Genomic DNA, 25,422 nt, shown 5'->3' with positions numbered 1-25,422 from the left:
TTTTGCCTAGTTTTGCTGCAAAAATATTAATATAATTGTAGCTGAAATAAAAAGGTTATAGAAATGTACGTTTTTATTTTTTCCTCTTTTTGCTTTTTTTGTTTTTGCATAGTAATTTTCTCTGTAGTCAGTCAGTCAGCTTGCTAAGTCTTTCATTGAGGAACAGGGGAAAAAGAAACCAGGATAATAAAACCATGAAATCAGAGGCACACTTAGGTCAGCGGCCATGCCTGAAAGTATTTTTCAGTAGTTTTTAAAATGACACTTCAAATGGGTTGTTTCATGTTAATGCAAAAATAGAATAATTGAATTTCAAAGGAATGATCAAATCCATTAATAGCAATATTACTAGCTATATTGAAGGTTTATATTACTTTGACTTCTAAAGAACCCTGGATAAGGAACTGCATTGAAAACTCTTATTCCTAGGGCTAAAATAAGGAATATCTCTGCGGAAAACATTTAATCCTAAATTTTTCAAGTGACCATGGGTACCCAACCTGAGACATCGCCACAGGTTCTCATTTCAGGAGATCAAACCTTTCTGAAAAGTGACTTCAGTAAGGATTGTTCATGTTAAACGTGTGGACAATAGAACTGGTCACTGCACTGCAGTTTCTATGGGCCTTTGTACACACCACAAAACTGGTTTTTAAAGTGGCTTAAATGCCCTTCTGCACTGCTTTAATGGTGTTGCTGTTTACACTGTCGGCAACATATTTTGCGTTAATGATGTGCTGTTTACACTGTCTGTGGCTTACTGCATGTAAAGTGACTTTGGGACACAGCAAATAAAACATGTCCCAGTTGTTTTAGTTTGCTACCTTAGTAGCTGCAGAGGGAAGCGCTGGGCCCCATGCAGCTCAGGAGCTGTGCAGGCAGCCTAGTGGCAGCCCATGAAACCAAGCTCTACTGAAGGAAAAAAAAAAAAATGCAGGGAGCCTGATCTTTTTTTTTTCCCCCTCCCTGGAGTCCGCCTGCTTGAGTTGTGCGGGGGCCTGGTGCTTCCCTCCATGGCTGTGGTGCCCCGGGACTTCCCGGGCTGGGTTCCTGCAGGCAGCTGCTGCCTGGGGGTGCACCACTGCAGCTGTGGAGGGAAGCACCATGTGCCCCCCCCCGCCACAGCTCAGGGACTGCTCAGCTTGCCGGCAGCTTGTCCTCCTCCTTCTCCCCTTGCCACCAGAGGCAGGTAAGGATCAGGCCTGACCTTTGTATACATGCCAGGGGGGTGTAGTTCAGTTTAAACTGAAGTAAGGTTTTTTTAAAAACCCACTGCTTCAATTTAGGGAGAATTAAACCCAAAGAATCCCCCATGGCGTGTACAAGCAGCCTATTTCACCAATGCTGTGTGCAAAGGTAAAGTCACCTCCCCTACTCCTTCTCGTAAGACCTGTTTACTCATTGAAGAATCATCTTAGCCCTTCAGATCACAGCATAACACTAGGGCTAGGGATAGAAGTTACACATAAACCAGTGTAAGTCATCAGAAACTGGTTTAAAACTGTAAAAGAACAAAAGTTCAGTGTACATAAACCAGTTTCAAAATGTCTGAAATGACTTAACTGATTTGGGTCAAACTAGATAATGAAACTTCTGTCCCAGACCCCATCCTGGTTTGAGTTAAATCACAGTCCCCGAGCATCCAAGCATGCTTTCCAGCCCTGGGCTGGGCTGGGCTGTTCTGTCTGCTCCAGAGAGCAGGGCTGTCCCCAGCCCTCTGTTTCCTAGCCGGAGCAGTGAGGGCTGGCTGACAAGGGTGGGGACAAGCCCAGCTGGGGATGCAGCCCAGTCCTGGTGGGGGGTGTGTGGAGGGGGAGATCTGCTCTTCCCAGGCAAACCCTGGCTAAGGTCTGGGGTCAGAGAGGGGGGTTAAACACCCCTTCCCTCGCTCAAACTTACTGCTGCCTGAGACTGTGGACTACGCATTCCCAAAGAACCTGGAAGCAGGAAGAGGAAATGATGAGCAACCCTACAGAGTCCTGCTTCTGTGATTCTGGCCTGCAAATCCCAGAGACCTTGGGGGCAGCAAGAAGAGGAAGTGAACATATAGCCCATGCTGGCTATGTGCCAGAGAGCTGTGCTCTTGCACCCCCAGGCTTCTGGATGAGCCACTGCAGGCATGTGGTTTCATTTCCTGAATCAAAATGTGCCCAGTTGTTTTTTAGTTTAATCTCTGCAGCTTACACTAACCTCAGGCTTTTTGACTGTCTGTACTTAGCCCTGGAGTTCATATCAAGTTGCTTGCCAGTTGTGGCTAAACACTTCAGAATCACTGCTTTCCAGTATGCAATCACTTATTCTCTAGTAATTGCTTACATTAGTTGTTCCAGAATGGGTTATTTTGCTTTGGGTTGTATTAACACACAGTTTGTTTGACTGTACCCAGGCTACCAAACACTCTGCCTGGATATGGACAGAAAAACATTTGGCTGGAAATGAGATGGAGTGGTAGTTTACTGTGCATCTCCTTCCCCTAGGATAACTGTACATGTACATGCTCTTTTTCTACGGAAGCCAAACTGTGGTAGCACGGGTCTTAATAAAAGGGGTAAGTTACCAAGGTTTAGCTTCTGTTTAGCACAGAGAAAGAGCATGCACACAGGTAGTTACTGCAGAGCAGCTGATACATTATAAATTGCTTTCTCCTTTCAACCCATAGTAAATTGTTCATATCCTGTGACTATATTATTCTCATCATTATTTAGAACATTGCCCATTTTCACAACATCTGTTAACAGAAGTGATTTTTTATTTACTTATAAATGATTAATGAAAATGTTGAGTACTACTGGACCCAGTCCTCATACCTAAATAGGAAAAGCCCTGTTCAACTATGATTCCCCTTTAAAAAACTACTTTTCCCATATGAATCCCCTTTGACAACTACTATTTCCTTCATAACCATGTTGATTGCAATTGATTAAATTCCCATCACAAAGTTCTCTATTGAATCCGTATCTATTTTTCCATTATTTTGCCTTGGCTTGATGGCAGGCTAAACTGGTCTCTAGTTAGCCGTGTCATCCTATTTGCCATTGCTTAATATTGCTAGAATGCTGGTACTTGCTTAGTCTTCTGAAATCCTCCCAGTATTAAAGAATCATAGAAAAATAGGGCTGGAAAGGACATCTGCAGGTTATCTGGTCCACCCCCCTGCACAAGGCAGGATCACCTTCATCTAAATTATCCCATACAAGTGCTTGTCTAACCTATTTCTAAACCTACACAACCAACCCTGTTGCACAACTACAAGGCATATTGCCTAAAACACCATGGCTAGGGACAGATAATCAAAGAGCCTCATCCTGAATTAATTCAACTTTTGTAGGTTAGTCTAACCTGCAAAGCGTGAAGCAATTTGCAGATGGATAGACATTCCCTTTTCATTCCACAAATGCAGGTACATGCCTGTAATGGCTCAGGCTAGAAGCCAGGGGGTACTAGAGCAGCCCTTCCTTCCCTTCCACAGTGCTGAGCTGGGAGAGGGGAGGGGAGGACAGGCCCCAGCAGGATGCTCTGATTAGGGATGAGTGTAAGTCCCAACCCTACCGGCACCATCCCAGGCTTTTCCCAGCTCGCTGCTCAAGGGGCAGCAGTGTTACCAGACCATCTGTTGATGATACTGAGCTTTTCCATCTCCCTCTCCCTGTTCCTTCATACTGTCTGCAAACCAGGTCATTTCTAACACCCTTCTCTGTCCCCTCTTGAAGACTGACAAATTGTAGCCAGTAGGTTGCTTGTCAGAACAAAAATTTATCAGCCCATCAAGCCCTACAAAAGAAAACATTTTTCTCATTAGTTTCAAGCTCTTCTTATCTGCAGGGTACATTTGCAAGCCATTAGCTGTCTGCCCTTTCCCTTTGTTCCAGTGTAATTGAAGACCCAGACAGACACCTCTCACCAGTAGCTAGCATGGGGGGAGGGGAGGCATGGCCAAATGCTGGGTCCCTGTGCTGGGGTCCCTACCACGAGAGAGGGGTGGGAAGAGGGATCCCTGCTTGAGCAGCCAGTGTGGGGCGGTGGAGGGGGGCAGGGGAAGCCTGGCAGCCCCTGCAGTCCCTCAGCCAGCCTGAGCAGTGACAGTGCTCTGGCTGGGAAAGAGAGGGATGAGGCCAACCTAGCTCTGCTCCAGCAGACACCACAGTGCAGCCCAGGACTGCAAAGCATCTGGGATGCTGGGGGACTCTGGTTTAACTTAAACCAGGAAGGAGTCTGGGACAGACATTGCATAAACTGGTTTGACCCAAATCAGTTAAGTATGATACTACATTCAACCAGGTTTATCTCAAACCAGGTTCAACCATTTTGAAACTGGTTTATATGCACTGAACGTCTATGCTGTTACAGGTTTAAATCAGTTTTCGATCACTTATAACCAGTTTGTGTGTAACTTCTGTCGCTAGCCCAAAAGCACTCTAACCAGCTACAGGTAATACAGAGATGAGGACAGTCAGCGTCCCACCACTGTGAGGGTATTAAAATGTACAAGAGATCCAAGGAAGAGGGCCAGGTCCCTGCCTCCAGAAGAAGGCAACCCCCCCCTCCCCCCCAGTCTATACCAATTGACCATGGGGTAAAATTCCTTCCTGATCCTAAATGTGACCATCAGCCTGATCTTGGTAATATGAGATTTAATATAAACATTGGCCAGCCAACAATCACTTTAGCCAATTATTTTAGGCCTCTTGAGTGCAAGTTATCTGAGCATGCTGATTTGAAAACTTTTTTTCTCTATTGTCTGACATCCTCCTTGGTTACTAGTAAATTGAAAAGTATTTGGTCATTCTCATATGATAGAAGTACATAATCTTTTTGAATATAGCAAATACTTAAGCCTTTTTACATTATTAACAATTTTATCATGTCTGTCTAGCGATGACCAATATCATTGCTTAATTTCTTTTATTCTCTGATTATATTTAAAAACAACTTCTTACTGTTTTTAGCCCTGCCAACCAAAGATTCCTTTCTGTTTTTACCTTCTTTCATTAGTTTTCTGAACTTAATTCTTTATTTACATTGACTGGTATTTCTCCCTTTTTACTAACTTGTTTTTATATTTCTAACTTGTGCCTCATTCCAGCACTGAGCAATAGTAGGTTTTTAGCCAATGCCTGAAACTGACCACATCAATAAAACAAGTTGCAGGTAGCTGCAGTTTTACTTCTACTCTGTTCACTAAGATGGTTTACTACACACCAATCCATTATAAAAAAGAATTACTGTTATTATGGTACTATCACAACATTTAACATTAACAAGCCTACTTTAAATTAGTGAGAAGTTAATACTTGTCAGCTTGGTTATTTTACAAATGGTCATGCAGTTTCTTATAGAAGCTTGTCATGGGCTGCATGAATACAGGCTGGATTCACCATTACTTATTTTCTCTTTCTGCACATAGGAACACAACTTTACATTTTTCTTTGTGAGAAAGGTAGTCCTGCTGGGCAGCAGAGGGTAAGAACATCTGCTTACCTATGACTGGAAAATAAATTGAGGTTATCATCTTTCTCCCAACCCCACAGTAATCAGAAGATGAAATACATAATTCTCCCGTATTAAGAAACTCCTTTAAATAACAGATGGTGGATTAAGTCTTAATTTTTTTAATATAAATTTAATATTTAATGCAATTCGTAGCTACAGATCCTGCAAAAGCATATTATTTAAAAAAAAAAAATCCTTGACAGCACGCCCCAGACTCCCTTCCCTGCAGAATGATAACTCTTTCTTGCCAACAAAACCAGTCTAATTTTATCTCTCGGTCTTTTCACCATTCCCAGTTGGAAAATTGTAGAGGATGCTGGCAAAAAAATAATCTAGCTAAACTCTCTCTGTCTGCACCTCTTGTAGTTAGGTTATGAGAAAATGTAAACGCTATTCTCATAGGACTAGATTACATATTATTGTACATAATGGTAACAAGCCATACCTACATGACTTATGTAAAATGTATCATTATGCCAGTAATAGAATTCTTCAGTAGTATAATTGTTGACAGTGGGAATAATTCATTTTCTCTAGCTACGGGAAAACATATTTTGTTTAAGAAATGGTTACAGATAAAAAAAAAAAAAATACACATGAAAAATTCAAACCCGGATTATCTATAGTTCAGTTACCTAACCCACAGTTGTCTGAGAAAGGCTACACAAAGGCTTCACATTTGTCCAGAGGGAAACCATTTTCTCCCAAGACCCATGCAATAGTTCAGACATACATGTCTGTTGTCCTAGGATAAAACCTAAAAAGTTCTGCATGATAAGAAGTGTTAACAGTTTGCCCCAAGACATCAGGAAGCATGTCTGAATGATTGCCCCAGGACTGCTTCTCTGAATCAAAGGCAGAAAAGCAGCATTCATCCACTCACTAAACTTGACTGGAATGTCGATGGGTGTACATGTCAATCCTGCGGCTTTACTGTTCTAAGACAAAAAAGGTACAAGCTATCCTGGACATATGCAACGTTTGTTGGTAGCCAGAGTAACTTATGGCATCCTCAATGCATTAAATACCATATATATTCAAATCTAAGAGGACATATTTTTCCTTTAGAAACATAGGGCAAAAAGCCTCATCTAAAGCTGGATTCAAGTACTGGCCTGGAGTAGGTGGCAGCTCAGTTCTGGCTTTGGCCCCAGTTCCAGCAATGGCAGCAGCACCACTGCCAGGCTGAAGCTGGAGCAGCTCACAAGGGTGGAGAATACACAGGGAAAACCCCACAGAGTGTTAGACATGTAGGGGAGTGCAAGGAAGATTGTGCCACCTGGACCCTTGACCTCTTGCCTCCCCCCCACTTCTTACCTCTGGCTCTGGCTCCTTGACCTCAGATCTATTGCTGCTGCTTCTCCCTGGCCAGTCTGGGCTGCACCCAAGGCTGCTGCTGACTGCTCAAAGCCAGAACCAGAGCCACTCAGAAGGCAAACAGTGTAGGGAGTAGGGGTGGGGGAGGAGGCAGGCACAGGGGAAATGACAGTCCAGGAAGCAGGGGGGCACATGGTGGGGGCAAGTGGGAGAGAGGACAGTCAGCAGGGGTGCAGGCATAGGCATGGGAGGCAGGGGGCAGGTATAAGCATGGGGGTAAGGGGTGGGGGCAGGCACATGCATGGAGGGCAAATGGCAGGGGGTGTCAGATGGCAAGGATGTAGATATGGAGAGGCAGGTAGGAGAGGCAAGGGCCAGGTGTCTGGCCCCTTGACACTGCCAGGGGTAAGGAGATGAGTTTAAGACAATCCTCCAATAATCAGATTCTGCGCATGGAAAATGATAAAAAAAAATATAATTTTCCATGTATAGAATCTAAATCCTAGGCAGTCATCTTATATTCGAGGTCATCTTGGAGTTGGGTAAGTACGGTACCTTGAAAATCTCCTGTATGCAAACTTATTCAGTGTTTCTCAAGATGCGTATAATGAAGGCCGAACAGCATTTTTTAGTGTGTATTAATCCCCTTAGTACCCAGACAGAAGGCAAAAGTTAAACTGAGCACAAGAATTTTTATCCATCCCATCTTTCAAAACATTCAGCTTTCTATAGCGCGCATTACCATAGAATCTAAGGTCCCTTTCTCAAAGATGGATCCATTTGGGTGGACTCCTCTACCAGCACAGAGACTGCTGGATTCACTATGGCCAAGTACTAGCCCAAACGTCCACCACATAAGAATCAGGGCTTAAGTTATTTGAATACAATTCTTGAGAACATCTTAGGCAATCCCATGCCTAAACACTTTTTATTAAAACAGGCAAAAGTGGAGATAAAGAGGATTTCCAAAATAACCTTTTCTGAGACTCTCAGATATCTAGTATGAATGATAATAATGATGCCTGTTTGTGTATTACTGCATGAAAGCCTGAGGGGCTTTCTTAAATACATCTGTATCTCAAGGAGCACTGAACTAAATAAAGGTAGATTTGTGTTTTTTTTCCCGTCAGAGACTAGATCTCTTGTCTGGAACAAGGAAAAACTGTTTATGAGCTTTGGGTTTACCTAGAAAGGAAAGAGCTACAGCAAAGATGACCTTCAGAAAAGAAGCTGAAGGAGATACAAGTTTCATATCATAAACACATTCTAATATAGAGTATAGTACCTCCTGTGTGTTGTGTTTCCTCAGTTTTGGGAAAGAAGACTCGGATTACACCTGTGTTGATATAAATCAAAGGTAAGTTGCGAGATGTTAAAGTGTGACTTCTCATAGGCTGGCCAGGTGATTTTCTTTTCTCCTTTTGACTTCTTGGTAGCCTTGCTTGAAATATATTTGCAATTGCATTGAGCAAAGGGAAACAGAGGACTACATCAAATGCCTGAGCAGAAAGAAGGATCTCATGAAGAAAATGAGGAGAACCATCAGAGAGACCTTCAGATAACTTATGAAAAGTTCTTCGTTCATTTCTTGATATCAACTTGTGCCGGACATTTTTTGTCACAGCCTTTGTATAAGTGAGAGAGAGGAATCCATGTTGTTGGTGTGAGCCATCTAAAAGTTTTGAAGTTGTCTGTTCCAAGAAAAAGAAAACAAAAATGAAACTGCTTCAAAGAGATTTTAAACATCTTGTAAAGAGACCAGTTGTGATGGAATTAAAAACTGTTAAACTATCTCTTTCCAAACATCAAAGCGTTCTTTAGAAGGAACATCTACCTCACAGAACGGACTATACGTTTGCATAGCACTATTCCCAGAGCTGCTGTGTGCAAGAGCAGCAAGCCCAATGTAACCTAACTTTCCTTTTGACTGTTCATCAATGCACTGCATAATTCATTTAAAATAGAGTCTGGCAATGTAATTATTTCTCAGATCCTGCTATCCAAAATAATCCTTATATTAGGAAAGTCAATTTACCAAACAAACATTTTTTTCACTCACAGAGTACGGAAAAACATACATTTGATGAGGTTTCAAAAGGGGAGGGGGAGCTGTTGCTCCAGACCACACAGCAGCTGTTCTGTTGTAAAAATTATGCATGGACAGGCAGGGAGCTATACAAATGTAGTAAAACAGCTCCAACTTTAACACTGTTTTATCCAGGGTTACAGTTGGAGCAGTTTTGCTACATATGTATTGCTCCCAGCTCATACACATGTAACTGTTACAACATAACAGCTGCTGTGTGGTCTGTAGCAATAGCTCCCCATCCCCTTTTGAAACGATTCCAATTGTACATTTGCCTGCATCTTCAAACTTAGAATTGTCTTCTTTAACATGCTCTTTATTTTAGAGAGCTCTTATTATCACTTTTCATTATTCTTTTTGCAGGTCCAACTAGTGCTCTGGATCAGAGCTATTTGGAGTTGTGAAATACATTTGTATGTTAGGTCTGTCCTGCAACACATTTATAATGAAAACTATTCCCTGAAGGATTGACTTGTTTTTAACTCCACCATCTTGGAGTAGCTAAAAGAGGATTTCCATATACTAGAAACTAAAACAATTAATGTAAATACTTAAAAATACTTCCCAAATTTATTCCATTATACTTCAGAACATCCTCCCCCCCCCCCAAAAAAAAAAAAAAAACCACAACAAAAAAACAAATCTCTGAGAGATGGTCAAAGTTGCAAATGGCATTTTGGGGCACCAATACATGTGCCTGATGCCCTTTTTGATCCATTCCAATTAGAACTAATTAATCTAATTAACTGAGTCTGCTGGAGAGTGCTAGTTAGCATGCTCCAGAAGCCTCAGTGTCACATGTATTCAGCATCCCTACACTTCAAAATGGTGGTGGGGGCACTTTAAGTCAAGTTCGTTGAATGAGCTTTAGTTAAAGCATCCTCAGTGCCATTTTGAAGCATGGGACACTGAATACACAAGATGCTTAATTATAGTGGCTCCCAAGAGTGGCTCTAATTAAAGCGATGCCCCCCCCCCACTCCCCTCACCCTGAAGCACATTTAAAGACACCTTTGGTGTCTAGCTCCTATTGAAAGTTAAGATGTATAAAGCTTCTAACTGCCATATTTATACCGCTAGGCTAGGGACAGACATTACACATAAACCCGTTTAAGTGATCAGAAACTGGTTTAAACCTGTAACAGAACAGATGTTCAGCGCACATAAACCAGTTTTTAAAAGGTTGAAACTGGTTTCAGATAAACCTGGTTGAATGTAGTATTAATCTTAACTGATTTGGGTCAAACCATTTTTTGCAACGTCTGTCCAAGATCCCTTGCTGGTTTAAGTTAAACCAGACTTCCCCAGTATCCCACCATGATCTCTTGGCTGGCTAGGGCTCTCTGCTCCATATCAGGGCTGGCCCCTCCCCTCTGCTCCCTGACTGCTGCTCTGCAGAGACTGCAGGCATCTGCCTGGCTTCTGCTCCCCCATTCCCATCTAAGCAGGAATTCCACTGTCCCCTCTGCCTTACACAGACAGTCAACATTAGCTAGCAGACCACATGATGTCTACGGTCCCTGCTGTGGCAGATGGGACAAAGGCAGAAACAACAGGTAGCTGGTCACTGTCCTCTGTTGTTTTCTTAATGGGGTGATAAACACTGTGCTATCAATTTCCTGCTTGGTCAGGAGGGGTGGGGGGAACCCCTCCCTAGTTAGAGCATCCTGCCAGGGCCTGGCCACACACCCTCAGCTCAGCACTATAGAACGGAAGGGAGGGCTACTCTAGCAACCCCTGGTTTCTAGCCTGAACCACTGCAGGAACGTGCCTGCATTTTTTCAGTCCAGAGGGGATGTCTGTATGGTTACAACTGGTTTAGCCTAGCCAGGTTAAATTAACCTGCAAAGATTGAATCAATTAAGGCTCAAGTTCTTTGAATGTTTGTCCCTATCCCTGAAAATCTCTTTTGGTATGTAATTAAAACATTAGATTCTGACTGAAAAATCAACTTTGGGTGAGTTACAGCAAAAATTGATAATTTTAAAATAAACTAGTAGAATAAATGTATTGTTCTTAATTAATGTAGGAAAACAATTGAAAGAAAACACATTTATTTTGATACAAACCTACACAACTGTATTCATATGGTCTTTAATTACTCAAGCACAAGTATGGCAACTGCAGTTTGCAAACATATGCTTCTTTCAAAGTTTTTAGTTTTATTTCCAAATGTTACTTTATGATATTTTATTTTTTTTGATAAATGCAGGTAACTAGGCCTTCTTACATAAATATGATGAATATTTTAAGTGCTGAAAAGTTGAAAGAACATATGATAAAATGATTTAAAACAAATTAGTAAGTTAGATATCATTCTTATTAGAAAAATTAAACAACTAAAACAAATAAGAGAATGTATTACATTGACATATTTATGATATAAAATAAATCAGAATGGAACAGAACTTCCACTAACCTGAAAAGATTATATGCCATTGCTCACTGCTGCAACATAAAATGCTCAATATTTTAATGTAATTAGGTTTCTCAACTCTCATGATTTTGAATGGAACTGGTAGCAAATTTGTACCTGAATGAATATATTTTAAAAAATTATTTCTTTCTGTGAATGCTTGCATGGCAATTTAGAAATCAGGCCACTTTTATTTAAAAGTAAACAAGGAATAAGTGGCCTAATGATAGCCCTTCTTCTTCCTTCCACAACTTAAAACATTTTGGACCTTTCATGCTCTCTGGAATTATATCCAGACCTATATTCTCACCTATTTATAATTTATTCTGATCAAATAAAAAGGGGGTCATTAAAGGGAAGCAAAATTTATACTCCTTGCTGGTTGAAAACATTGTAACGTTCAAATGATCCTAAAAATGAGATGTTCATTGTAATCACTGTATATGAATAATTTAATTACAAATAATATGTAATATTGAAATGTGCTGACCTATTCACTTGAGGCACCATTCACAAAGTACAATGATAAATATTTGTTTTGCTCACATATTTGTGTCCATATCCTGCAATCAGTTCCACACGTTTTTCTTTAAAGTGAGAAAGCTCTGATTTCCAAAGGACTTCTCACCTGCTTAACTGTTTTGTGAGATCAGGACACAGGCACTCTAAAGGAGGCATATTAGCTTTGCTACTGTGCCAAGTGACACTAGCACACATTTCAGAGGAAGCCAAAGGACTTTCCTTCCCAAGCTCAGGCAGAAATTTGACAATTCTTACTAAAGGGGAAGAGGGAAGTAAAACAGATAATGTAACAGAAATATTCAGCGTAGAGAAAATATAAATGACAAAAAAAGGGGGAAGCAAGGAGTTTTTTGTAATATCTTTTATCGGATGATGGATATTTTGTGCCTGAAAACCTCATATCAATCCCAACTATTCAACTGGCCCAATAAAACAGAGGTTCCCAACTCCTGGGCTGCGGCCTGGTACCAGACCACAAAGGGTTGGCTGCCGGTCTACAGGAGGGTTGGCTACCAGACTGGAAGTTCAGAAGTGACCCCCTCAGCCAACCCTCTTTTTATACTGCCAGTCCACACTTCCGGTCTGCAGTTTGCTAGTCTGTGGTTGCTTCTGGTCCATGGTCTAAAAAGGTTGGGAACCACTGCAATAGCTGATAGAATTAAAAAAGATCTGCTCATGTAAGTGCTGGACCATCATGGCTACAACTCCAACTGAAAAGAGGAATGAAGTTTATTTCAATTATGACAATTTTTCTGCCCTACTGTTTGTTAGTGGAAGTTCTGTAGTATATGTTTTTTAAATGATTTCTTACAGAAGGAAAGAAGCCAGAGAAATTACTGAAAGGGTCCTGCTTGCTGATGGGTCGAACCAGCAAGGTACGTCTGTTCAGCTTGTCAGTACAGGAAAGGAATACACCTCCATATTGCCCCAGAGACCAACAGTCTTCCCCGAGGCTTGAGGTGATGAACAGGGCGTTGGGGTGGGGGGCAGGGAAGCAGGGAGAGAAAAAAGCCAAAAACAAAACACTATAAGCAAAAAAAATTAATAAATTAGAATCATAAATTGTGCTGAAACCTGATTAGCTCTGTGAAACTATGAGATGTAGCCTATGATGTACCTTCATCTGTCACTCCCAAATTCAAGGAATTCAAAAGAAAATCAAGTGAGAAAATTAAATTTGAAAATTTTAAGGGAAAGAACAATCTAGCAAGATATAGGGAGATACATGGAATTAAAGTCTAACAGAATTCTGCAGACACAAAATAGACATACCAGGTGATTTCAGCAAAAAGCTTGATTAGAATGAAGAATGATGATTACAAGAACCAAGAAACTCAAGGCAGAAGTGTACTGAAATACTTTTCAAATTTCTAGTACCTGTTCCAAAAATATAGTTGGTTATAAAGGGGTAAAAATGTTGCTTTGAACTATAATTCTTGTAATCATCTTTCTTAATGTGCCCAAGAACAAAGAAAATTACATGGTTTAATTTTTAAGGCAGAGTTATTTTGTTAAGCATCTTATTTTACTAAAGAAATCTCACCACAAGCTTTTCTTTGCAATGTAGAAATACTCCTTCAAAATGTCCTGACTGCCAGCCTTCCCCTGGTCTGGAAGATAGAATGTTCAACTTATCTGTTCTCTGCTTTTGGTCTGAATCCAGAGAATTTGCCATGTAAAACCATACTTTGTAATGATTGTGAATTGTAAACTGGATTTGACAGTGCAAACAATAACACAGTTATTCTGAATGGAATAGTTTAATATTTTGATAAAATTTAGCAGCAAAGAATACCGCTAGGATGGAAGAATTTGCCATGGAAAATGTGGAACTTTAGACTATTCATAGCAAATGACCTCCCCTCAAGACTTGCACACAAACCCTAGAAAAATCTCTTCTTTTTTAATAGCTGAAAGGCGACTGGTGTACTCAAACATATCTCAAAACATCATGACTGGACCAAAATAGAAGTTTCTAGATATAAAACATAAGGTCTGATTATAATTGTTACAATATGTGCAAACCAAATATTTCTAATTGAGATGAAAGAAAGAAAACTCAGACTCAAAGCTCTACTTTTCATAAATATCCTAAGACAGGGATGGACAAACTGAAGCCCAAGAGTCACATGCATTTCCCGGGCAGTTTAAATACAACTCCTGAAGAAAGGCATTTAACAGCAACTGATGATGTGAACTGGGGCATCATGTACAGATCACTGACTCTGGGAAACATGCAAGTCAAATGTACTATGCCCTGTGGCTCTCGGCCATGTCAAGATTTTGATTTGCAACTTAAGAGTGAAGAAGTTTGGCCACCCCTGCCTACGTTTGTTTATTACACTGTCTCAGTGTTCTCAGTATCTGAGCTAAAGGCAGATTAGGAGGTTTCACTAGATTTTCTTTCTACTCTCCAGAATGGAAATGTTCAAAAAACCCTGTCCAAACCTTGAAAATGCAGCACAATAAGCAGACAGACTATTTGGCACTGTCCCTCAGCAGTGCTAATTAGCCTGCCTGAAGCTCCAGACAGATGCAACTACATTGCTTCCAGTTTGATGGCAGCCCTTCAGTATCACTACAGTATTTTTGAAGTTCCTGCTGCCCAGGACAGTAAGTTTACTGTGTTGACATGGCTTTGTCCCACACTGCTATGCTGCAGCCAGTCACAGATATACTTGTTTGTTAGAAATTTTTTCCTGATGCCTTAAAATAAATTTTACAAAATAGGAGTTATAAAAAATTAGATATTTATCATTTCTTAAAGTTATCATGATCCAGTATTTGAAGCCTTTATTTTAAATATTTGGACTATGGTTAAAGATTTAGTCTGACAAATACTAATTTTCAATGGTGTCACACACAAAAAATTTTTTCTTTCCCCTTCCTTGAGGCTGAAGCACCCCCTTTGAAAACGCATCTAATTCTGAGAAACTGTGTAACCTATGGTCACTGTTTTAAAAGTCTTGCTCAGCCTTATTCTACTGTATTCAACAATGACTTTTCTATATGAAGAATTAAATAGTATTTTCAGTTGGGAAAAAAGTTTCCTTGCATTGGAATGGAATTAATATAATATTTTTATTAAATACCTGTTCCTGTAGTGGTCAATGTTGAAGCTTTCAATTTTACATTTGACTTTGGTATATACATCCTGCACATCTACTGAGGCGCTGAGATCTTCCAGTTCACTGACAACACAAACTTCTGGAATAAGCAGTAAAAAAAAAATCAGGTGAATATTCATGAACTGCAACTCCTATGAATCTGTATTATAAATAAAACGGTGTTTTTAAGCTACAAAATGTTGCTGGATCACTATAATCTGAGTCTTGAATTTCTGTCTTGCATGGTTCAGGACTTTTTCCACAGTAGATTTTTGTTCAGTCACACTATAGATAAAAACCACTGAGAGAAGTCAGAATGCTAACTTCTGCTGAAATCCTGAGAGAGATTTGAGGGGCAGTGTGGCTTAGTGCATAAAGAACTGGTGTGAGGGTCAGAAGACCTGGGTTTAGTTCAAGGCCCTTTGCCACTGGCCAGCACAGTGGTTTTAGATAAAGCAACAGACTTCTATGCCTTGAATCTTGTGACCTTTCATTACGGGTAATGATGTTTATACCTCCTCTGTAAACCACTTTGAGATCTAACGATGAAAAGCAGTGTATAAGATATAGATGATATAACAAAAACATCAATCTCAGAAGGTCATTTAATCAAATGCTATAATAATGAGTTAAATAATATTTTGAGAGTGCAATATATCATATTTTCTCTCTCATAACCTGAAACCTTTTCCAAAAATCAGTGCTTGAAAATTGGGATACATGCTTTAAGCATATTCTCCATATTCACAAAGCAACTTTTTCACAAATGGACTTTGAAACCCAGGGGAACCATGCCAACCTTTATCTCCCCTACGTAAGATGATGTTTCTTTTCTACCTGGGAGAACTTTTACAATCTTTGAGCTCTCCTCTGCCTGATAACGGGTGTTTGCAAAGAAATAATTTTTTTTGGCTATTATTTAATTGGTCTAATAAATGATATTGCCTCTAGCACAAGAATTTTGTCTGCCTCTGCTTTTTAGACCAATACAGCTACAAGCTATATCCCTGCTTTAAGCAAGGAAATATGGTAACAGCGGCTTCTGCTGCCAAAACCTCTGCCGGGGAAAGAGAAGTAATGCACCATGTGCTGCAAAGGGGGTTCCCTAAGCTATGGACATTTTCTCTTTTCCCCAGCATAGGCTTATGCTGCACAAGCTGGCAGGTTCTGCTGACTGCCAACCCAGCTTAGCTTGAGAAGAGAAGGGAAGAGAAAATGGATTGGGTATTTCTGGCTCAGCCAGCAGTACCTACTGCATCCTGCAGCCAGGAGGCTGACAGGGCAGCTACAATGTTTTGTTCACCCTACCCAAACGCAGATACCTGTGTTTTCTCTGGGAAAATAAAATACTTACCAGTATTTTCAAGGAAATAACTTTTTTCTTCATTTCTACCTTTCAAAGACAAGGGGTGTAGCTTATTCAGGGGCACAGTGTATGTAAGAAAATGTGGTAAAATACTGAACAGATTAGATACATCCTACATAGACTAGATTTTAAGCAGCTGTCAAAGAGCTTTTAAAATATCAACAGCCAGTTCTACCAACCAAAACCTGGATAATGTCTCCTGTCTCACCATCCACAATTGTTTAAACAGATACAGTAAGCTCCCAAATAGTATAAAGAGCTCTCTTACTGTAACATGTCTTCTTTAGTTGTAATACTGCTGCTCTACTTAAACCTGTTAATAGTTGTCATGACAGGTGTCTGATATAACAGTTTTGTGGGAAAAAATGGTACATGATCACATAATTAAAGACTATCAAAAGTATCAAGCCAGTGATTCTCAACCACAGTGCCGGGCAGCCTCAGGTGCCACCAGATTTTCTGAAGAGCGTCAAGAGGTGTGAGGGGATAAGTGAGGTGTTAGGAGATAAGCAGATAAAGGCAGGCTTAGGCTTATCCCTGCCTGGATGATTCCCCATACCCACCACTGCTGGGCCCCTCTTCAAGGAGGTAAGCACTAGGGCTGTGTGAAATTTTGCTGCAGCCTCCTGTCATCCGGCAGAGATCCGGGGGCCCGCACTGCCAGGAGAAGTCCTGCACAGCCCCGCAGCCCTCCCGGGGGTGCGGACCCCTGGATCTGCATGCCAGATAACAGGAGGCTGCCGCTGCTGGCAAGTTTTGCTTTCAAGACTTTGAGGTGCAGTTTCCGAGAAATCTCTGCACCCATCTCCTTCAGGCTTCATGCCCTCAGAAGGGGCTACCATCCCTGCAATTTGTATCCAAATCAGGCAAGAGATGACAAGATTTTAGGCATTTTCATGACTCCCCATTATAGCCTATGGGCAAAACACTGAAATGAGTTGAAATAACGAAACAGTTTTGACAAAACAAAATGGGACAGTGCTTTGAAACAAAACAAAATGATGAAACACAATACTGTCCTTTTGAAGCGTCAAAACAGACATCCTATCCCTATCCCAAACAATATCCCTATTATGATGAAGAACAGAGAATACAATCCAGTGGAAAAGTTTTAAATTTTGTTAATAAATAATACAACATCAACTCATTCTCCTGTTGTCTACATAGACTTTTGGGACATGAACATGTACAGAGAACAGATTGATAATTGAGTCTGACTCTTAAAATCAAAACATAAAAGCTGTATTAATAATTGCATAGCAGTGTTGGGAAACTGAAACTGGTGGATTACTGTACTCTCTTCTTGGGAAAGGATGCAGCATTAAGCAAAGGGAAATTCTGGAATTCAGTATGTTATGTAGCATGTATAGGTATTAACTACATTTAGAAAAATGTGCGTGCTTTTAAACTGCTACACTGAAACAGCAGAACCTTTTTCCTTAGAAAAAATAAGACTTAAAAATAATATCTATCTATATTGACTTCTTTTTTATCTTCAAAGTGCTTTACAAGATCAAAGTCATTTATCATCCTTTTCATGAAGTCTACTGAATTTTAAGAATCATTTCCTTGCATTAAGTTTTTGTTGTCAAGGTAAGTACAAGTAGAATTCATTAAAAAGAATCTGAACAGCATATCCTAAAACAATTATTATTCAAACTCACAGATTAGTAACTGATGTATAAAGTGTGTAACATAACTCATTTATAAATAATATAATTGATGATAATAATCAAACTAGAGTTTCTCAAAGAAAGAAAAGATGAGTAATGGATTATCTACTACTTACCATTAAATCATATTTCTACTTTCCATATTAAACATAAGCATTACATTTAAAAGGATATTACAGTGATTGACTTACATTCATGACATTTACACAATTATGAAAATTTAGAAGTGTCAACAAAAATCCAAAGCTATTTAAATTGCTTAAAAGGGACTTGCACGTCATCACAAAAAAACCTTATTGAAAGCTCCATGCTGCTGCTGCACAACTACAGCCCTACATCATTTAAAATTACTAATTAAATATTATTTCAAACTTGCTATAGTCCCTATTCCTTATGAAGGAAAACTCTTAAGGATCATGGTAACTTGTCATCTGAGGTATGACAGCCTGTTGGAACATGCTAGAAAACTGACCAAGTCCATGATTTTTTAAAAATTACTGTGTATATGATTCATGACCACCTGCTTAAAGAGTAAGTAATTTAATCTTAAAAGAATTGAAAAATGTAATATAACTACTTCTGTGCATAATACCTGTGCCTGTGTTTCCAGGATCTGGTGCAAACAATTTTATAGTAATTTTTGGCAACATCCACTGCATCCATAGGCTTACACGTCCACTTGATATTCCAATGTTACTTGTTGTTTGCTCCAAGGTAACCGAATCTGAGAATGGAGAGTCATCTCCACCTGGTACAGAATCACCCTAAAACAGCATGAATATTGACTGTGAATACTCAATGAAAAATCATATTGTATAACAGTTTAAGAAATAACACACACGATCCAGTCATCAAAAAACCTAGATCATACTTATACAGGCAGTCCTCAGACTTATGACAACTGGTTCCAGAAAACCGCATCTTAAGTTGAAATGTTGTAATTTGGAACCAATTTTCTCATAAGAAACAATGTTATAAATGGGGGATTGGTTCCTGAACCAAGGCCCGATACCTTATTTTCACCAGAAATACCCCAGAACTTTGTACTCAATCAATTATAGATGAGCAATGTAGCTACATTAATGTATTTATATTGTAGATAGAAATCATATTGATTTGGAAATATTTCTTTGAGGTGACTTGCTGGGCTTTTTGAAGGGCTCTTGGCTGGGCTTTTTGTAGGGTTCTTGGCTGGAGTCTTCTTAGGAGTCTTGGCTGCAGGTTCTCCTGGAGTCTTGTCTGCTTTCTTAAAGAAAGTGTCCAAGGAAGTTTGGGCAGATGTTTTCCAGGGAGACGGGTGATACAGTGAACTTGTTCGCTGGTGTGGCGTCACATAGGATCAAGCATTGTAAAGTTAAAACTGATGTCAGAAAGTTGAAACAGGGTGTCAATTTATAAATGCTGTAAGTGCAAAACATTGTAACTTGAAATGTTGTAAGTCGAAGACTGCCTGTATTGTTTATAACAAGCATCTCAAAATATAGCCTCCAGATTTATTCTCCATGCGTTCTTGTACACACCACAGGTTTTAATCCTCCTTAAATTAGATAGGTTTATAAAATTTAAACATTTATTTTGGCGGGTTGCATCTGTGTTTACTTGCGCTATATTTTCAAATGAATTAAGCTTTGGAGTATCTGTGTTTACTGACACTAGGTTTTCAAACAAATTAAGACAGGTCCCTCGTTGGTGCCACAAGAAAGTAGGAGGGTCCAGCACTGCCTCCCCATCCCCCAACCCTGGCCCAGGGTCCCCTACCCACTCTGTGCCCATGCCCTGCCATGCAGCTGTGGAAGCAGGGAGCTGGAAAAATAGAAAAAAAAGAAAAAGAGCAAGCCACACAACAACAACAACAACAACAACAAAAGTGGAAGCAATTGAAAAGTGAAAGCCATTCAAAGGGCTGAACTACAAAAAGTCACAATGCCATCTGCTGGACAAAGAGGCTCATTACATGTCTCTGAGTGCCTTTGTGTTTACACGCAATGAATCCATGTATGCGACACTTTAATTTCCAGTAAGCCAAACTAAACTATGTCCAAGGAGTTTTAGTTTAATACACAAGAAAGACTTTTAAAGCGTCGGAAAATCCTGCTCGTGCAAAAAGACATGCAGTCAAAGTGCATGAAAGGGCAAAAATAGTGGCGTGTACATGAGCCCCATATTTTGATCAATACCTCTCCAAAAGGAAAAGTGAATTTTTTTACAGGTTTATTTATTTATTTATTTTTTTGTAATTCCCCTCTGTTCTTATCACACTTCTCTGGATTCTTCTAACTCAGTTACATTGTACCAACTCTTAAATTCCACAACCATATATTCTAACAACATCTTGGAAACAGCTCATTTTTGGACTTTTATAATTAAGCAAATGAAAAATCTGTACTCCTTTTTCAGAGGAATGTTAGAGTTTGCCAAGATCATATGTGGAAACGATCACATTCCATCACTTAGTTTTATTTTGCAGTATTGCCAGATCACCTTTTACCAGATTACCAAGACCCTGTTGACTAAAGGGCTAGGGACAGACATTCAAAAAGCCTGAGCCTAAATTGGATCACTCTTTCAATGTTAGTCTAATCTGGCTAGGCTGAATCAATTTGTAACTGCACAGAGATCCCAGAAATGCAGGCACATACCTGCAAAGGATCAGGCTAGAAGCCAGGGGGCACTAGAGCAGTCCTCCCTTTCCTTCCAGAGCTGAGGGGTGCATAGCCAGGCCCTGGCAGGACGCTCTGATTCCGGAGGGCTCCCCCTCCCCTTTCTGATCAGCCCAGCACAGAATTGATAACATAGTGTTTATCACCCCAACTCAGTTTTTATCACCCCATTAAGAAAACAAAAGAGGGACATTACCTGTTGATTCTGTCTTTGTCCCATCTGTCACAGCACAGACTGTAGCCAGCATACTGTCTGCTACCTAATGCTGAGAGGTGTCTGTGTAAGACAGAGGGGACCTTACAGGGAGTGAGGAAGGGAGAGGAAGGGGAGCAGGGGGAAGCCAGGCAGATGCCCGCAGTCTTTCCTGAGCTCCAGCCAGTGAGCAGAGGGTAGAGGCCAGTTCTGCTGTGGAGTAGAGAGTGTGCCAGGATGCTGGAGGAGTCTGATTTAATTTAAACCAGCAAGGGGTCTGGGACAGAAATTGCATAAACCACTTTTGACCCAAACCAATTAAGTCTGATACTACATTCAACCACGTTTATCTCAAGCTGGTTTCAGTCATTGTCCAGTTGGTTTATGTACACTGAACATCTGTTCTGTTACAGGTTTAAACCAGTTTCTGATCACTTAAACTGGATTATGTGTAATGTCTGTCCCTAGCCCAGGTGTCCAGTATGCAATTCAGGGGGTGGACGTGTGTGTGTGTGCGTGAAAAACAGTCTATAGATGGGCAGCAAAAGAAGAAAGATGGCCTTTCTGATGGGAACAAAGAGATGTCAGAGTATGGGCTGTACTGTCCAGAGAGCTGAAGGGAGTAAAATTCCAAAATGTACATTCCACTTTGGCATATGTAGTTCCCATTTTCTATGGTACTGCTTCCTGGTGTGGAAATTAAGCCAAGGCAAAAGTGTCCACTGATATGTGGCAGAATATAGTGCTATGGCAGGTGAACTGGGAAGTTTTCAAACAGCAAACAGTCGCACTAGGGAAAACCTGAAGGAATCACTGCCCTGTCAGTGCTACCATGGCTTCTCAGTACACCAGGCAACAATGCTGGAGCAGGGAGCAGAAGCTGTCATGAAGCTCATTCAGAGTAGCAGATCCAAGAGTGAACAACTGTGGTCCACAAGATCAACCTCCAAGATTTAAGACCCTTGAACAGAGGACTTTTATCTTGGTACTTCCACATAAACATTTACAGCAAGTCATGTTAACACAAAAACAGTGACTGTGGGGAACCTTGCTTTGAGGATCACTGAGACTGGTATCTTCTGAGACTGAGTTCAAGGTCCTTATGGTTACAAGTTTCCACATGCTACATTATAAAAATCCAAAGAACAGCAGTAGTAGGGGCAACTTTTGAGGGAATAGCTGCCCTGCCAACGCTAGCATGGTTTTCTAGGCAGCAATGCTACAAAGATCTGAGAGCAGAAAAGGCAACAAAGCTAGGCCAGAATGACTTTTGGTCATCTTTATTTCACTGGACTATTGGTGCCTATGCTCTGCCTTTTTTTTTTTTTATTTGCCTGCTAAATTATGAGTTTAATGGGTACAACATGTATAAGGGCCCAGCTCATAGCATGTCTAATTTTAAGTTTCCCTGTTCCTGCAGGAAAACCATAAAATGTACTGCTTCCCTTAGCATACTTGAAAAACGAATCCATTTTTAATCAAAGAATTAACATTTTGTTTTATTTTTTTAAGCTTACTGCAACCCAGAAAGGAGTACTCCAAGTGTATGTGCTAACTTTCTGGCAGTTAAGCCAAATGAACTTTTTAAAGTCAACTTAACTGTCAGAGCGCAGACATGTATGTAGAGCAGAGCTGATTTAAATGTGGCGCAAGATAATACAGTAAAAGCTGAGTTATCTGGCACCTTACAAGCCGGCATGCTCTGTTAACTGGCATGCTGGCTTGTAAGGGAAAAATGAAACCAGAAGTGCCCACCGTGGCACTTCTGATTTTGCAGAGCCCACACGGCCCAGGGGAAAGCAGCCTGTGCTGCCAAGCTCCCACAGCCTGGGACATAGCAGCCTGTGGGGGTCCCCCTTCCCTGTCCCTCGGGGCCCATGAGACCTGTGGGAGGGGTGGTGATGTGGCAGGACAAGTGACAGCCCGAAGACGCCTGTTTGGGCTGTTCAGTTAACCAGCATATTTTGTTATCTGGCATCCTACATTCCCCGTGGGTGCCAGATAACAAAGATTTTACTGTATACCTCCAAGGTGTATTATCTTGAGTTGCATTAGTTAAGTTGCCTTAGCTCACAAGATGACTGCTACCACGTCAAGGACCTGTACATGTATACACTACAACATGGCTTGTTGACTTAGTTAAACTGCCTTATTTTAAGTTGCCTTAGAATGTGTGCACACACCCAGTGATAGTAAACAAGAACTTCAACCTGAGTTAAATTTTGTTAAATTCCCTAAGTGTCAATCTTCCAATGGATAATGTTTTTCCAATAAACAATTTTACTGTAGAACTTGCCAATGGGCAAGATTTGAAAGACTAACCAAGTGAGTCTGAAAATCATGAGAAAAATGTGTGGGAATAAAAGCAATATGCCGTACCTATAGCAGGGAGATTATAATAGACTGCATACATCTGGAGTTTTCCCTTGGGAAACTCTTAAAATCACTTAACCATGAATGTGCCTTCAGAAAGTTGACAGCTAGAGGCCTGAGACCTAACTAAAGGAGCTATAAAGACATATGGGTTGCTGTTAACCTGGAAACTGGGAAAAAAGGGGCATGACTGTGTGTGGGAGAAAGCAATATGGGATTGAGATGGCTGGACAGAGCCAAGCACCTGACAATTCTAAGGCCACAATCAAGATTGCATTTTTAATGTAGATTAAGATTGTTTGGGGTGACAAGACTTCTGGAAAGAATTACTGTGAACAAATGAGGACTTTTCTATGCATTTTATATTTATAGACAGGCAAAGGATACTGGAAAAGTGAGATAAGCATTTTGGTGTCTAGTCTTTTAGTTACCTTTCTTACTTTTCTCTTTAAAGTTACAGGTGTATTAGCTGTGAAGCCTATGGGACCCCAACACATGGTGCTCCTCTGATTTCAAAGTTCCCTAACACTTTCTTGGACATTCTCTTAACTGGTTCTTACCTTCTGCAATTGTCTGGAGACAGTGACTTGACATATTAACAGGTAAGTTAAGCTGAGAATGTTCTTGTTGCAGCATTCTTGGTATTCCCATCATTTAAGAAATTATTACACAGCTCTAAATTTTTTAGCATTGCTCTAAGTTTTACAAAATGACATTTAAATCAACATAAACCATGGCAGGGGAAACATGGATGGAGCAAGAAATGTGTGTAATCATTCCACCTGAGTAGCAGGTTTGTGAAAGGCTGTAAGGGTAAAAGATACAGATCAAAGCTATGGACAGGCATTCATCTGTAGTGCTAAAAATGTAGCACTATGGGGGTGCACAGGCTTTCCAGCCCCCTGGCTAGAGAGCCACAAAGTTGCCTCAAGGTGTGCTCTTCAGCAAGAGATGGGAGGAGAAAGCAGGCGGGGGGGAAACTTCACCTGGGTGGTTCCTGCTTCAGTGTGGGGGGCTCTGGCTCCAGCTCCCAGTCACTCCACCTGCCTGCATGTGGCTGCTAATCGCAGCAGTCGGGCAGAGCAAGTATAAGACAGCTGGGAGCTGGAGCCAGAGTGATACAGTGGGGGCAGGAGCAGGACTAGGAGCCACAGCTAGAGGCAAGGGGATGAGAACAGCCCTGCTGGCCCAGGCCCCAGTCAGTGTGCAACTTCTGGTTGGGTTGTCTCCAGTGCGGCTGCAGTCAGCTGGGTGCTGCTCTGCTCCCTTCACCATTAATGGTGGCTCCTCCGCCTGCTGCGCCACTCTGGGTGGGTGGGCAGGGGGAATCTTCAGCCTGATGGCTCCCACTTCAAGCAATGGGAGCAGAGAAGCACCCAGCTGGCTGCAGCCACACTGGGAATAGCCCTGTCAGAAGCTGTGAACTGGCCAGGGCCCAGGCAGGGGCCAGAGGATGTGGGCAGAAGCATGGCATGGGCTGCCTCAGGAGGAGTTCAGCCCCACGTGGAGTGCTGCAGGGGGCAGCTGCAGACCGGACAAGCCCTGCTTCACACCTGCCCCCACCTTCCCTTCATCCCTGGCTGGCCCTTCCACACATGTGCACATGTCCCCATCCCCTCCACACACACCCAAACACCCCCATCTCTCTCACAGGACACGGTGTGCAGGGAGCAGATCATGTGTGTCTTGCTCCCAAACACTACTTCCCACCCACTCTAAGCCCCATATGGAGTTTTGCTGAGTTGCTGCAGGCCAGGGCGGCTAGGTTCTGACCCAGGCCACCACAGCTCATCAAAACTCCCTATGTGGCCCTCGGGCCCAAATAATTGCCCACCCCTGCTATAGAATCTGAAGTCACTGGGGGGGAGGGGTGCATGGGGTAATGAGATTTTCTCATACATAAGATAAACATTTCCCCCCAAAATCAGCTCCCCAAAAATTAGAGTGTTGTAAGTGAAGAAGCTGTTTTATAGTTTCATAGTTAGTAGGGTCGGAGGGACCTGAGCAGATCATCAAGTCCAACCCCCTGCCATGGCAGGAAGAGTACTGGGGTCAAACGACCCCAGCAAGGTGACTGTCAAAAGCCTTGTCTTAAAGACCCCCAGGGTACGAGCAGGCACCACTTCTCTTGGAAGCTGGTTCCAGATCCTAGCCGCCCTGACCGTGAAGTAGCGCCTCCTGATATCTAGCTTAAATCTACCCTCTGCCAGCTTGTGACT

The 25,422-nt window shown here is 41.3% G+C and overlaps 1 protein-coding gene across 1 annotated transcript in view; it reads right to left on the bottom strand.

Annotated features, from left to right (window-relative positions):
* VPS13B (vacuolar protein sorting 13 homolog B) overlaps positions 1–25,422 on the bottom strand; it is an 869,608-nt gene that overhangs the window by 334,581 nt on the left and 509,605 nt on the right. The window contains exons 25-28 of the mRNA XM_019545488.1: positions 18,570–18,741; positions 14,924–15,038; positions 13,375–13,441; positions 8,093–8,498 (exon numbers count right to left, since the gene is read on the bottom strand). Of these exons, the coding sequence (XP_019401033.1) occupies positions 8,093–8,498; positions 13,375–13,441; positions 14,924–15,038; positions 18,570–18,741 (760 nt within the window). The remainder of the gene's footprint in view (positions 1–8,092; positions 8,499–13,374; positions 13,442–14,923; positions 15,039–18,569; positions 18,742–25,422) is intronic.

Source organism: Crocodylus porosus, unplaced genomic scaffold (genome assembly GCF_001723895.1).
Source record: "Crocodylus porosus isolate Cpor-Errol unplaced genomic scaffold, CroPor_comp1, whole genome shotgun sequence".
NCBI classification, from domain to species: Eukaryota; Metazoa; Chordata; order Crocodylia; family Crocodylidae; genus Crocodylus; species Crocodylus porosus.
This window is presented reverse-complemented; position numbering and strand designations above follow the sequence as displayed.